We start from the raw sequence: 15,627 nt of genomic DNA, 5'->3' as shown, positions 1-15,627 counted from the left end.
CCATCCATAGGACCTCTGTCTTACTGGGATTCAACTTCAGCTTGTTGCTCCCACATCATTGTCTCCTTACACTCATCCAGCTCTTACACATTATCTCTTGGTTCAGCATAGGGAGAATGGGAGGGAGTAGGAAACCTGTGGTCCTCCAAATGTTGTTGGACTCCAGCTACCTTCATTTCCAGCCAGTATGGCCAGTAGCTAAGGATGATGGGAGTTGTAGTCCAGTAACATCTGGAGGACCACAGCTTCTCCATCTCTGCTTTTACAGGATGGGTGGTAAATCAAGCAGCATCTGGCTGAAACAGCCTCTGTACCTGTTCTCTCTTCCCCCATCCCAAATATTATGAACCATTAGGCTTTTACCTTGCTGTGGACAGGGATGGTCTTTCTGTGACTGAACCATTAGCACCTTTGTAACTTGTGGTCTTCTGTACAGAGAGCATAAAACTTGAGCTAAAATGGCACACTTTCTCTTGGAACAATAAAAATCTTTGAATCACACATTCCTCAGCGTGATTTTCTCCTTGGTTTTGGGAAATGACGGCCATTGCTGGTTGCCAGAACACTATGTAGCTTGCACCACTGTGATATTTAAAAGCTCACAGCAAAATTGAGGATATTTATTTATGTATTTTAAAATGTCCTGCTTTTCTGTATCTTCTTTTGGGGGTGGGGAGGGAGGGGAAAACATCTAAGGCAGCTAATGTCACAATTCTTTTTTTAGGGGGAAAAGTCTAATATTAAAACAGCTAAACAAAACATTAAAAAAACCTTTTTTAAAAATGAATACAACTCACAAGCCTGCTGGAACTAATACTTTTTCAGTTATCCTTAATGCATTTAGATGTAAAGGATGGGACCAGAAAATCTCCAGGGCAGAGATGTTCCAAAGCCTGGGCACTATGACAGTATGTCTTCCATGTTCCCACCAGCCAGTGGTGGCTGGTGCCAGTTGGCATGGTTAGGGCAGAAGAGAGGGAAACTCAACAGTTGGTGGATCCAGAGTGAATGACAGGAAGAATGGTTGTAAGAATGCAGGCAGGTAAAGGGCTGGTAGAGGGCAGACTGAGATTGGTGGGGCAGTCTCCCATTCGCTCCAGAAGACCACCAGCCATACCTCTATGGTGATGAGGCATGAAGCCAATATTTTTCTGACAATTTAAGTGAATGGGTAGATTCACATGGGAAGATACTGCCCAGAAAGTATCATACTCCCTCACAACCCCCATATCTGAGGAATATAGTGTTATGAGTTTGGGGGGGGGGACAGGGATCCCCCAGATCCCTGGGTGCCAGGTTTCCCCCTCTGGATTCTTGGTTGCTGCGATTTAATCAGAGCTGACAGGCTGAGATTGTTTTTCTGCCAAACAGAGGGACAGGGGGAGATGATGGCCCTGCTATTAAGCCATCTACAAGGCAAAATACCCCACAGTAGGTTGCCAGGGCAACGTGGGCATGGTGTCACACAGGAATTTTTCACCTTTTAAAGGGGTTGAGGGGAGGAGTTGCTTGGCAAGGGGTTTTCTGGGAAGGAGTTGCAAGCAACTGGGGTGGTGCACAACCTTTGTAACCACAGGAAGCTGCCTTATACAGAGTCAGAGCATTGGGTTATCTAGCTCAGCATTGTCCTGCACTGACAAGCAGTGGCAGTCTGGATTTTGGGGCTTGTGTCTTTCTCAGCTCTACTTGGGAGATGCTGTGAATTGAATTTGGGACCTTTTGCATATAGAGCTTGTGCCTAAACCATTTAGGACTTTAAAGGTAATAATCAGCACTTTGAGTTGAGCCTGAAGACAGTGAAGCTGGTGATGTTTTTTAAATGTTGCTATAAAAAAAGGTTGAAACTTACGACTTACGTTGCTCTAACTGAAATTTCCAAACATTTTTCAAAGGCAGCCCCAGGAAATCAATCTCTAATAGGCCAACCATGATGTAACCAAGGCATGTGTGACCTCAGCCAGGTCCATCTTCTCCACGAACTAACTGTTGTTGCTGGCTTGTCACCTTAAACTGTGTGAAAGCACTGCTGCGCCACAGTTGCATTTGGGGGGGGACAGACCTAGAAATGGATAATTTCAGCCCTATTGTTCCCTTGAGAGAGCATACCTGTGTAAAGTTGTCATTTGTGCAAATAAGCCATGGTTTCTCTCCTTTTCGATAGTGCTGAAAGAAATAGGCTGAAGCTTGTTGAAGATATGTGAATGGAGAATAAAAGCTTAGCAGACTGAAATGCCATTAAACACCAACATCTGCCTTGCGCGAGATAGACAAGTTCATGCATATCAAACTACAGCAAAAACTTAGAAACATGGATGAAAACATAACAAAAGCACTTCTGACTATGAAATGGGAGCCTCAGACACGCATTTACTGGGTCACAGAGGAACTAAAGTGAAAGCTGGCTCTGACTATCCCATTGGAGAGTGTGCATTTTTTCCTTGAGAAATAGACATTGGAGAATAGGTGTGGTCTGCATTTGTCTCTTACATCTTGGATTAATTGTAGCTTGGATAAACTGGCAATTCGCATTCCCCATCAAATTTAGGGCAAACATCCAGTTAAGTTTAGACTAAACTAAAATAAGTAAATGGCTTTAGAATTAAAATACCAAGGAGCTACAGGCTTGTTTTGCTGTTGTGTCATGAGTTTGGATTCCTTTGATTACCATGAATGGGTCTATCATTAGTTTTTCCTAAAGTTTTGCCTGATTAGGGGTCAGGGTTGGGTTATAGTTTTGTGATATCCTGGGGTGTGACTCGTTTTCAGAAGGCAATAATCTTTAACTTACTTGGGAAGCCAAAAGGAAGTCTTTTTGCTCAGTGACAGAGCACATGTTTTGCTCATAAAAGGTTGCAGACTGTTCTTTATTTATTTCGTAAGATTTATATACCTCTTGGTTGTAGAGCCAAACCTCAAAGCAGACTATTCTTTTGTCCCAACAGATGTCAAGATTGCAGAGTGAGAGGTTATTGATTTGTTTCTGATTTCTGATTATGTATTTTGTGTTCTCGTTTTGTATTTTATGTTGTGAACCACACTGTGATCTTCAGATAAGGGGCGGTGTACAAATTTAATAAATAAAATAAGATTAAAAAATATGTCTGTTAAGTTGTGGGTAGACATAGCAGACGACACAGCGATTTCTCCAAAGCAGCTCTTTATTTGTAAGCTGGAACAGAACTGAACTGAAGGGCTCAGTCAGCCTGCTTATATAGAGCTCCAGTACCTTGTTACTGTAACAACTTTCTAAAACTATCCAATCACTGAACGTCACTTTCGATCCTTCATTTGCATAACTATCTACAGTATCCCCCTGCTGGCCCAGGGTGAGAACTTCAGTACATAACAATGTCAGTTCCTCCAGCTCCAATAAATAGGAGTCAAAGTTGGGTACCTTGTAGCCTGGCTGATCATGAGATGGAACATGGCAGCAGTATACCACAGTCAGAGGCAGTACAGTATAGCAGTTGCTGGAGGGGAGTGGGGAGCGCTGTTATGCTTGGGTCCTGCTTATAGATTTCCCACAGGCATCTGGGTGGGCCTCTATGAGAACAGGGTCCTGGACTAGATAGGCTTGATCCAGAAGGCCCTTCTTATGTTTAAGGGGAAGAATCCTGTCTGGAACCCTGGGCAGCTGCAGCCAGTCAGTATAAACAACATGAGCAGGATATACTGGCCAGATTCACAGAACTATGGCTTGCTGAGACTAAGCAAACATTCTAGGCCCTGGAGAGGATCTTGCACAGGCTTTGCACCTCTGTGATTATTTCACCTTAGCACCTATGCCAAGGATTGGATTATCATGTTGTCTGGACTGAGGTTCACGGTTAAGGTCTTCTTAGCTATGATCTGGAGCCAAATGATCTGGAGACTATGATTCAGGAGGCGAGACCTGCTAAAAGGACTGAGGAGGGGCAAAGCAACTGTGAGCTTCTCTTGGGAAGCCAGAAAGTTTGTACAGCTCTTAGTTGGCTTACCGTGACATGCAAACCTGGCCACTTGTCTAAAGCAGCTCCTGATGTTCCAACTTTCAATTTGGACTTACTAAGGCAGAAAGTAAACAGTTGAAACAGGAGTTAGCTGAAACTTGGAGCAAGCAAGCAAACAGCTGCCACTGTGACTGTCAGGGATTTTGATTCGCAATCAGAGGTTGTGCTAACTGCTGTAAGAATGTCTTTTGTTTCCACCGGACTATGCTTCTGTATTTGTAAATAGGTCACATAGTGCAAACATGAGTCTTCAGTGTGCACTACTATCCAAAGAAAACTCAGTCCTGCAGCACTACCTTTTTAGAACAGCCTTTGCCAATATACTTGGATGGGGCTGATGGACTGGATGGGGCTGATGGAAATTGTAGCCCAAAACATCTGGACACGAGCTTGGGGAAGGCTGCCCTGGAAATGAGGAGCATATAACAATAGGCTTTCAAAAAATAAATGCTACTTTGTCCAATGTGACATGTGCTTGTACGTGGTCCTGGTTCGTACCTAATACTAAGCCAAACACACTGCTTCCCAGAGAGAAGACTACAACTGTAGCACTGCTCTCCCAGTTCTTCTGTTTCTACGTTATGCAGACCAAGTCATGGCTTGGCTTAGTATTCCAGGAGAGGAGTACTGTAGCCACGATCTTCACTCTGGAAACTAGGCTACGGTCGAGCTTAGTGTTATGTGCAAACCAGGCCATTGTCTGAGAGCCCCTGAAATAAGTAGATGGGTATCACTTTCTATGTGTGAAATAATTGGTCATCATAGTTCTCTCCTTGACTCTTAAAGGAGCGTCTGCATTTCAGAACGTGCCCTCTCTGCGGAATATGGCCTTACGGCTCACTGCAAGAAGTGAGGTTACAGGGAACCAGGCAGAGGGCCTTCTCAGTGGTGGCGCCCACCCTGTGGAACACCCTCTCATCAGATGTCAAGGAAATAAACAACTGTCTGACTTTTAGAAGACATCTGTTTAGGGAAGTTTTTAATGTTTGATGTTTTATTGGATTTTTAATACTTTGTCGAAAGCCACCCAGAGTGGCTGGGGAAACCCAGCCAGATGGGCGGGGTATAATAATAATAATAATAATAATAATAATAATAATAATAATAATTAAACTTCATTCTTTCAAAAAACTTGATATTTCAGCCAGGGTTCAAAATTAGCAGGCTGCCAGACGCATTTTGTGCCTAAAGATTCTCTATTTGCAAGCACCTTAAAAAGTCTGGGTACCATTTTTTTGGCACCTGGATGACACTCAAGGATTACTGAAATGTATGTGCTTTGAAGCCTCAAAGTATATGTTAAGGATACACAATATGTTAAGGAGTTTAACAATAAAGAGTAGAGTGCTTTGAAAACTGAAGTATGGTACCAATGTTTTTTATTGTAAACACCAAATTAAACATGCATTAACAATTTCAGCTAAAAATATGATATTAACAATATATCACTTATGTGAATTGTGTATTAGTTCATGCTTATCAAAATAATAAACAGAAAGTGTTAGCGACCCCTCCCCCCAAAATGGTGACTAGGCATTCTGTTTTGGCGTCCACAACCCAGGTCCCAGAAGCCACCCGGCTCCTAGTTTTTCTACCCTAGTTTCTAACACTGATTTCAGTGAAGTTCGTTATTGTGTTACATGGAAAGGAGAAAAGATTTGTGAAGTTGTGTATTAAATGTTGTTTGTAATCTGCAGTGTGGTGAAAATTTGATTGCTCTTTAAAATTATTTTAACTTGTGAGGCTTTATTGCTGTGGGACTAGGGAGAGCATGCCAGTGGCCATATTTGGGTGTCCCTCTTCAAGAAGAGGATGTGGGTGGCGCTGTGGGTTAAACCACAGAGCCTAGGACTTGCCAATCAGAAGGCTGGCGGTTTGAATCCCCGCGATGGGGTGAGCTCCCGTTGCTCGGTCCATGCTCCTGCCAACCTAGCAGTTCAAAAGCACAGCAAAGTGCAAGTAGATAAATAGGGAAGGTAAACAGCGTTTCCGTGCGGGAAGGTAAACGGCGTTTCCGTGTGCTGCTCTGGTTCGCCAGAAGCGGCTTAGTCATGCTGGCCACATGACACGGAAGCTGTACGCCGGCTCCCTCAGCCAATAAAGCAAGATGAGCGCCACAACCCCAGAGTTGGTCACGACTGGACCTAATGGTCAGGGGTCCCTTTACCTTTACCTTCAAGAAAGGCCTGCGGCCACAAAAAGCTCCGTAGCTCTTGCCTTACTGATGTCAAAGGGGAGCTCTAGTTCCAGCAGAGGTAAAGAGCAGCATGCTCTCAGGGATAGATCAGGGGAAGCAGCCTGGAAAGGATGAAAAAAAAATAGGAAGATGTTTGGAAAATGCCTGGCAGAACATTAGAAGAGGCATCTCATCATCTTTCTGTTCTCCTATGCCCAACATGGTATAAGACAGCTTTGCGAAAAGATTAAAAATAATAATAATTGGGAGAAGAGCCCCCTCCTAGAGTATTATAGGTCAAAATAAGGGTGTATAATGTTGATTTTTTTTAAGTGATTCTTCAGACTAGTAGTTTTGGACTTGGGGATTGGAGCAATAGTAAAGTGATCATGGTTAACTCGCTAACCACAGCCTACAAGTGCAAATGTTAATATTTCTTCTTTGCTTCTCTATTTAAACTTGCTTTAAAGTAAATGTAAAATACTTTGGTGATTCTTCAGTTCTTAGTATTTAATCCGAGAATAAAGTACTTTCTTACTTCTCAGTGAGAACCTAAAAAGCATGATCTAAACAGAGCTGTTACAGAATAAGGAAGCAACCCATTTTGATTGTCTGTTACATCCTGCTCATGAAAGTCTTTTAGTAAGAGATGGTGGATTTGGCTGCATGACAAAGAAGAAATAGGCAATTGTGCTGCTTCAAAAGTGTACAGTCATTTTTAACCTTTTGGAGTAAGGTAAATATTTGAACAACGCAAGTGATTTGCTAAAACTCTGAATAACATTTCTGGCTTGAAGTAATTGTGTTGATAGCTCACAGAACACGTTTTTAACAGGCAGAGGGGTTAAATATGCTAGGTGAAGGATCATTTGATTAGGTTTGGCAAATATCCTGTGTCTGCAGAGTATTGGATATGCACATGAATATCTGGTTTTGGCTTCTCCATAGGCTATTTAGAACAGTTGTAAAGGGGGATTCAGATGCAGGGCTCCCCTTTCAATAGCACACTTTAGGGTATAGGTGGGGCACTTTCTGCATGAATTATTTTCTGAATGAAAATTCCCTAGTGAACTTGAACTAATGTGGAGAGCACAAACAGTCCAATCTGTGTGAACAGATTATGCTACATTCTGCTCTCCTTATGGAAGACTTGTTGCTCCTCTTTGCAACCCCCCCCCACCCAATTATTTGTAGCTGGGGTACCTTCAGCAGGTTCTGAACCTTCCCTCTCTAAAGCTGCAACTGTCTGCTTATATAGTTTCAGTAAACTTTCTAACTGTCTAGAAGAATAATGGTGGCAGCAATTTCTCCAACATGCCTCCATATGCTTCCTTACAGAGTTCAGCATCCTGTTTTGGAAGAGCTGGTCTGAACTTTACCTTGGAGTTTGGCAGCAGTCCAGTTCCTCTCTTGGTGAAAGTTCTCTTAATGTATCTAGATGTTTCATAGAATCATAGAATCATAGAGTTGGAAGAGACCACAAGGGCCATCGAGTCCAACCCCCTGCCAAGCAGGAAACACCATCAGAGCACTCCTGACATATGGTTGTCAAGCCTCTGCTTAAAGACCTCCAAAGTAGGAGACTCCACCACACTCCTTGGCAGCAAATTCCACTGTCGAACAGCTCTTACTGTCAGGAAGTTCTTCCTCATGTTTAGGTGGAATCTTCTTTCTTGTAGTTTGGATCCATTGCTCCGTGTCCGCTTCTCTGGAGCAGTAGAAAACAACCTTTCTCCCTCCTCTATGTGACATCCTTTTATATATTTGAACATGGCTATCATATCACCCCTTAACCTCCTCTTCTCCAGGCTAAACATACCCAGCTCCCTTAGCCGTTCCTCATAAGGCATCGTTTCCAGGCCTTTGACCATTTTGGTTGCCCTCTTCTGGACACGTTCCAGTTTGTCAGTGTCCTTCTTGAATTGTGGTGCCCAGAACTGGACACAGTACTCCAGGTGTGGTCTGACCAGAGCAGAATACAGTGGCACTATTACTTCCCTTGATCTAGATGCTATACTCCTATTGATGCAGCCCAGAATTGCATTGGCTTTTTTAGCTGCCGCGTCACACTGTTGGCTCATGTCAAGTTTGTGGTCAACCAAGACTCCTAGATCCTTTTCACATGTACTGCTCTCAAGCCAGGTGTCACCCATCTTGTATTTGTGCCTCTCATTTTTTTTGCCCAAGTGCAATACTTTACATTTCTCCCTGTTAAAATTCATCTTGTTTGTTTTTGCCCAGTTCTCTAATCTGTCAAGGTCGTTTTGATGTGTGATCCTGTCCTCTGGGGTGTTAGCCACCCCTCCCAGTTTGGTGTCATCTGCAAATTTGATCAGGATGCCCTTGAGTCCATCATCCAAGTCGTTGATAAAGATGTTGAATAAGACCGGGCCCAAGACAGAACCCTGTGGCACCCCACTAGTCACTCTTCTCCAGGATGAAGAGGAACCATTGATGAGCACCCTTTGGGTTCGGTCAGTCAGCCAGTTACAAATCCACTGAGTGGTAGCATAGTCAAGACCGCATTTTACCAGCTTCTTTACAAGAATATCATGGGGCACCTTGTCAAATGCTTTGCTGAAATCAAGGTAGGCTACATCCACTGCGTTCCCTTCATCTACCAGGCTTGTAATTCTGTCAAAAAACGAGATCAGGTTAGTCTGACATGACTTATTTTTCAGAAATCCATGCTGACTATTGGTGATCACAGCATTCCTTTCTAGGTGCTCACAGACTGTTTGCTTAATGATCTGCTCCAGAATCTCCCCTGCTATTGATGTCAGACTGACTGGGCGGTAATTATTTGGGTCCTCTCTTTTCCCCTTTTTGAAAATAGGAACAACATTTGCCCTCCTCCAGTCTGCCGGGACTTCGCCTGTTCTCCAGGAATTCTCAAAGATGACTGCCAGTGGTTCTGAGATCACATCTGCCAGTTCTTTTAATACTCTTGGATGCAGTTCATCTGGCCCTGGAGACTTGAATACATCTAATCTAGCCAAATATTCTTGTACTATCTCCTTAGTTATTCTGGGCTGTGTTTCCTTTGCTGAATCATTTGCTTCAAATTCTTCAGGTCGGGCATTGTCTTCTTTATCGGAGAAGACTGAGGCAAAGAAGGCATTGAGGAGTTCAGCCCTTTCTGTGTCCCCTGTTTGCATTTCACCATCTTCTCCTCTGAGTGACCCCACTGTTTCTTTGTTCTTCCTTTTGCTACGAACATACCCATAAAAGCCTTTTTTGTTGCTTTTAACCTCTCTAGCAAGCCTGAGTTCATTCTGTGCTTTAGCTTTTCTGACTTTGTGTCCACACGTGCTGGCTATTTGTTTGAATTCCTCTTTGGTGGTTTCCCCCCTTTTCCATTTTTTGTACACATCCTTTTTTAATCTTAATTCAGTTAAAAGTTCTTTAGATAGCCACCCTGGTTTATTTAGGCACCTTCCATGTTTTCGTCTCATTGGTATTGCCTGACGTTGTGCTTTTACTATCTCCGTCTTAACAAACTCCCAGCCATCATGAACTCCCTTTCCTTTTAGTATTGCTGTCCATGGGATCTCACCCAGCACTTCCCTAAGTTTTATGAAGTCGGCTTTCTTAAAGTCAAGAAATTGAGTCCTAGTATGCTTGGCTGCTACTGTCCGCTGTATAGTAAACTTCAGAAGAGTTTAGTTGCTAGTTGTTAATAAATAATTCCAAATATTGTATATAAAGGCACTGGTGGGGTTTTTTGATACACATATTCTAGGGGTGATGATTTAATAATTTTTATTTTGTTTTCTAAAACTAAACACATTCTGTGGATGTTTTTGCTTGTATATATCTCCCCCCACAATGAATGTTCATAAACAAAGCATCTGCTAAAACAGACAATTGGACCTGCCTGAAATGGTGAAATTGTGTCCCAGGCAGAACTCTATTTGCAAAGTACAATTGAAGAAAGCAGTATTTAAGTTAAAAATATCCATACCCTGCCTTTCTTTCATACTAGAGACCTGGCCTCCACCACAACAGCTAATATTTAGTTAATTAAGAACATGTCAATAAATTAAAGAACAAATGCAGAACAGCAGATGAAACAGCAGGAGGCAGAGCCTAGCAAGGAAAGAGTATTCCAGGCAGAAATGTCAATGTTTTCCAGTTTGCATTTGAATACCAGGTAAGAGGGGATTTAACAACCTCTGTGGCACCACCACAGATAAGAACCTATCTCTTATATGCCCACCTGCTACTACTTATGGTGCTGGAACATAGAACATGCCCTCCATTGAGGACCTGAGTGACCAGGTTCAATCATGTGAGAGGTGACAATTTTTAAGATAATCTGGCTCCAATTTTAGTTAGTTTGGTTACTAAAGTAAAGCCTAAGGCTGCAATCCTAACCCCACTTATCTGAGAGTTGGCTCCATTGAATTAAATAGTACGTACTTGTGAGCAGACATGGTTCTGATTGCACTGTAAATTGGATAGTGTGAACTATATGACAGGGGATCATAATATTCACATTATGAGAACTATGTGGTTGCGCTTCAATGGTATTCAGGGCTAGGTTTCCCCATTTTTGCTCGAAGTGGCGAACACACAGATACTATTTGGTGTGCCTGACTAATTGCAGCCTTGGAGAAGGGGGTGGGGTTTTCTTGGCAGTTGTGCAGTGAGCCCCTGCTCCTGGGGACCAATATTGGAAGAAAGAGTGTAAAAGTAATCTCTGATTATTAAGACTGAGCTGAAAGGGAGTATGTTGGTTATCATGAATACAATTTGCATATGTGGAATAGCATTAAAGTGTGTGCCAATTCAAAATACATTGCCCTCACTCTGATTAGGCTTCATTTGCCCTAAGTATAGCCCAGGCATAGGCAAACTCAGTCCTCCAGATGTTTTGGGACTACAACTCCCATCATCCCTGACCACTGGTCCTGTTAGCTAGGGATGATGGGAGTTGTAGTCCCAAAACATCTGGAGGACTGAGTTTGCCTACGCCTGGTATAGCCGAATCGAGCTAAATTGCTGTCTGGAAAATCCTATATCTGGCTTGAAATCACTCTACAAAACAATGGCAGCTGACAGGTTTTTTGGGGGGCGGGAGGCGTGGAATAACGTTTCCCCTGCAACCACTTCTTCCTAACAGAAAATTGAAATGGGCAAACATTTCCTAATTTTTATCTCACTATTTCACCCCTCCTGTCTGCTCCCTGCAGTAAATTAGGCTGTAATTGACAGTTTATACTGCAATTTATGCCAGTTGTAATTGCTCTTGGGGATTAATTTTGGCTTCCTGGTTCCAGAGCGCCACCTTCTACTTTGAGGCTTTAGACAGCTCTAGAGATAATTGGTTCATCTTGGATTCTCATGTGGCTAACTGCTAAATCTCTTCCAAAGCCGATTTCTTGTTTTGGGGTTTAGTTAGATATCGGTGGTTTCAGATTTCCTGCTTCATGACTGTTGCATTTCCTTTGGCACTCAGACTACGTAACTTTCTTGTTTTGCATTGGTGTGGTCACTGGAGAATTTGAATGAGCCAGAGAATTTGGGGCTGACGTTTTTAAAAGGACTTCTCTTACTTCCCCTTTAGGATCTGAAGCACAAACAGAGTATTGTGGGTGAAGTGACCCTGAGTAGCTTGCAAGCTTCAGTTAAATGCTTAATCACATTAGCTTTCCTTCTGAAAAGGTGTGTACAGCCTTGATGGATGCAGAGTTTAGTTTGGGACAAGGGTGTGAAATGTGGTCTTATACCTCCCATTTCATGATCTAGATAATTATAACAGAGAGTCATGCAGTACTTTAAAGACTAACAAATTTATTATGGCATAAGGCCCCATGTAGTACAGTATTCCATGAAAGGTTACGCCATAATCAATTTATTAATCTTTAGGTTACCACAGGATTTTTAGTCGGTTGCAGCAAAACCAACAAATGCGGCTGAGACTCTGGAAAAATAAATTTATGTTCTAACATGTTGAAAAAAATGTCTCAAGAATATGAAAATCTCATATATCAGTTATCATGGCTACAAATATGTCTCATGTTCTCTAAAGTAAAGGTGTCTGTGCAAACATTTTGCTGGGAATAATGGCTTACTTGCTTGTTTTCAAGTAGGAACTGGGGCTCCCAACTTCATCTAAATGAATTTATTTATTATACATATTTAAGGTAGATTGTGGTCTCTGTGTACATGAAGATAATGCTTATTAGGAATTTGAGGACTCCAAAGTTGATCAAGCAGCCACTTGGAAACAGGTCATGTGAAGTACAGGAAAACAACACTTGTCATCTGAACCTACTTTTGTAATGGGATTAGCTGCAAAGCTATTACAGACAAATAGAGATAAGGGATCTGTTTAGCATTCTGCAGATATTATGCATATGCTCATGTTGCAGATACAGTAGTTGTAGAAATGTTGGGGTTTGTGGCTTGACTTAGAGGCAAAATATAGAACCAGGCATCTGACGAGTGTATTTCTATCACTTGGTAATAAATGTGCAGTGCATCCATTTTAAACAAATGAGCCATAGTGCCAGCTGAAAAAATTATGACAATGCTGACTATTAGAGCAATCTATTCACATGATAGTAGATGCTTTCTGAATACAACTGATGCACACCTTCACTTTAATAACTGCATTTAGCTCTTGTCGAGAGTGCTGCAACCAATTGAACTTAATAAAAACTAGTGAAAAGATTTGCACAACCCCTTAACAAGGTTGTGTGAGACGCTCCCATCTTTAACATGGGACGGGTTCAAGCACTGGGGACAGACTTTCAGGGAACCACAATTTTACAGTGGTTTGCTAGACTTGTCATTTTTGAATTTTGCATCTGTTTATCATTACTTCTTTACTATTACCAAAGAGGGCTAAGTAGCTTGATGCCAGCTAAGGTGTTAGTCTAGAATGTGGTGGTGGAGTGACAGGCACTAGTTTCCCCTACTAAAATTGAAAAAGTAGTGTTCAGTTTCCGCTTGCCCTTGTTTGCATGTGTGCACATAAAGAATTGCATCCCATTTTATTTGGCCTAGATGTGTGTTTGGCTTTTGATAGGGACTAAAAGCATTTAATATACTTGAGCCATGCAATAGATGTGAAACAGAAGTGCTGGACAGTTTTGCATCACCTGCAGTCCACCCTACAGCAGTGTGAACCTTATAGGTAAAACTGATGTTTCTAAAGCAACCATTTGTTCTGATAGAGGAACCCATCTCTTTTTTTGCAGGCAAGCAGTGAAAACAATTCTATCTTCCAAAATGGTCTGACTCCCCCCCCCCCCAGTCCTTCCTAATACTCTAGTTTGTGGCACAAGGCTAAAAGTTGAATTAAGAGATGCTGAAATGTCAGAATAATTAAAAGATACAGTGTTTAGAGTGTTTATTGGAAGGGTGGTCAACCAGCATCCTCCTTATAATGAAGTTCTGCCAAATTATGGGTATGATGTCATAAATGAAGAACTGTTTTGCTGATATTTATAGTAGATAGAATTCTAAGAGCTGGTGACAGTCATGTTTGAATGGCTATGATTAAGTTTGCAGCACACAAAGTCCTGCTCCATCTGCCTTCTTTACAGCTGTGTATAAAAAAAGTAAAACTGTTCCGCAGAAAGAAAATTTCATTTTCACAGGTGTCGGGACATATTTAATCCCTCCCTGTTCCTCTTCTGCAAGATAAATTGTCATGTCTATTGTGTGTGTATTTTTCCATATTAATGAAATGTTATGACTTAAACACTCTGGAATATATCCATTCATTAAGCATAAACATTGTGGGCTGAACTGGCAAAGAGTAACCATTGCAATAGCTTTTGTGCTAGCATAATAGACTTTTATATTTGTAGGTGTTGATACATCTCATCCAGCGCTGTTTCTGGCGGAAATTGTCTAAGATGATTAATTGTTTTGTAGCTTCCTGAGGAGTTTTCTAGAGAGTATGTGCCTCCATGAAACAATTTTCATGTACTATGCAGTGTCCAGGAGTAAGTTTAAATGTTTCCCTGCTCCACCATATCGTGCTTTGCATAGAACTTTATTGGAGGAGTTCAGAAGAACTTGAAAGTTTGCCAAATGTTGCAACCTTTTGGGTGGTTCCTTATTGACCAGCTGTGGAATTTGGAGTTTTTTCTTATAGACCTACATGATTATGCTAGTGGGAGTTTTTTTTAATAGAATAAGTATACTTGGTATTCATGAGATGCTGATATGATAAACATTTATTTCCCCCTTGTAAGGAACGAACTGTAACTAAAAAGATGCTGCTTACAAAGGATTAAAATAAAATAAATAAAACTCACCCTCAGTTAGTTGCATCTTGGCTAAACATTGGGGTTACGATACTTGTGGTTTAGTGTTGTGCTGAGTTGCATCATGAATATAACATATTTACCATATTAAAGCTGCTGGTTAAAACTGGAATGTTTTATATTGCACATTTGCAGGTGGATGGAAGTCTGTCTTAATGAAGAGCTGCCACCAACTACTGAACTGGAAGAAGGATTAAGGAATGGTGTTTACCTTGCCAAATTGGCAAAGTTTTTTGCACCTAAGCTAGTTTCTGACAAGAAGATCTATGATGTGGAACAAGCACGTTATAAGGTAAAGGGCATACTTACGATATGCTTCCTTCTTGCAGTAGTTCAGCAGCTGCTTTATCTGTCACTGTTTCCTCAGAATTATAGTACAGTGGTACCTCTGGTTAAGAACTTAATTCGTTCCGGAGGTCCGTTCTTAACCTGAAATTGTTCTTAACCTGAAGCACCACTGTAGCTAATGGGCCCTCCCGCTGCTGCTGCCGTGCCGCCATGGCATGATTTCTGTTCTCATCCTGAAGCAAAGTTCTTCACCCGAGGTACTACTTCCGGGTTAGCGGAGTCTGTAACCTGAAGCATTTGTAACCCGAAGCGTTTGTAACCCGAGGTACCACTGTATAAGAGCATGACCCCTCAGAACAGCATCAGATCTGAGGGAGCCCTAAGGAAGGTGCCCTCCACCAACACACTGGTTCCTCCCCCCACCCCTGATGTAGAGGGGGTGGGCTTACCACATGGAGGGGGTGAGCAGCTGCCATCTTCATTTTCCCAGAATGCCTGTGGGCCCTGATTTTCCCCAGGCTTTCTGCAGAAATAGTGGCAGAAGTACCAGGCAAGGCTGCAGCAACTTTTCTTCACTACACTGACCTGAGCACCACCACTGACCCTAAATTGATCCAGGCAAATCTATGTCTTGAAACAACAACCCAGCATTCTGAACTATTAAATATATTTGTAGAATGTTAGGCTTTTACCTTGTGTTCAAATATTGAAAAAGAGAGAAATAGGGGCATGCCAGCCAGAAATAAGCTTTCCATTCTCTTTCAACAAATAATATAGAGTCAGAAATTCTGTTTTGATTAACGCTACAACCCTCAAACAATTTTGAACAATGCTCTTGACTTCATATTCAGCAGCATTACTCTAGAGTAAGTAGATTAAATATTTGCAG

General features: G+C 41.9%; 1 protein-coding gene across 2 annotated transcripts in view; it reads left to right on the top strand.

Annotated features, from left to right (window-relative positions):
- The window catches only part of IQGAP2 (IQ motif containing GTPase activating protein 2), a 120,229-nt gene that overhangs the window by 50,024 nt on the left and 54,578 nt on the right, over positions 1-15,627 (top strand). For both annotated transcript variants that reach the window (XM_082191868.1, XM_082191869.1), the window contains exon 3: positions 14,586-14,742. In XM_082191868.1, the coding sequence (XP_082047994.1) occupies positions 14,586-14,742 (157 nt within the window). The remainder of the gene's footprint in view (positions 1-14,585; positions 14,743-15,627) is intronic.

The sequence above is a fragment of the Podarcis vaucheri genome (genome assembly GCF_965113315.1).
Source record: "Podarcis vaucheri genome assembly, chromosome: 11".
Lineage (NCBI taxonomy): Eukaryota > Metazoa > Chordata > Lepidosauria > Squamata > Lacertidae > Podarcis > Podarcis vaucheri.
The sequence above is the reverse complement of the archived record's forward strand: the minus strand, read 5'-3'. Positions and strand labels throughout refer to the sequence as shown.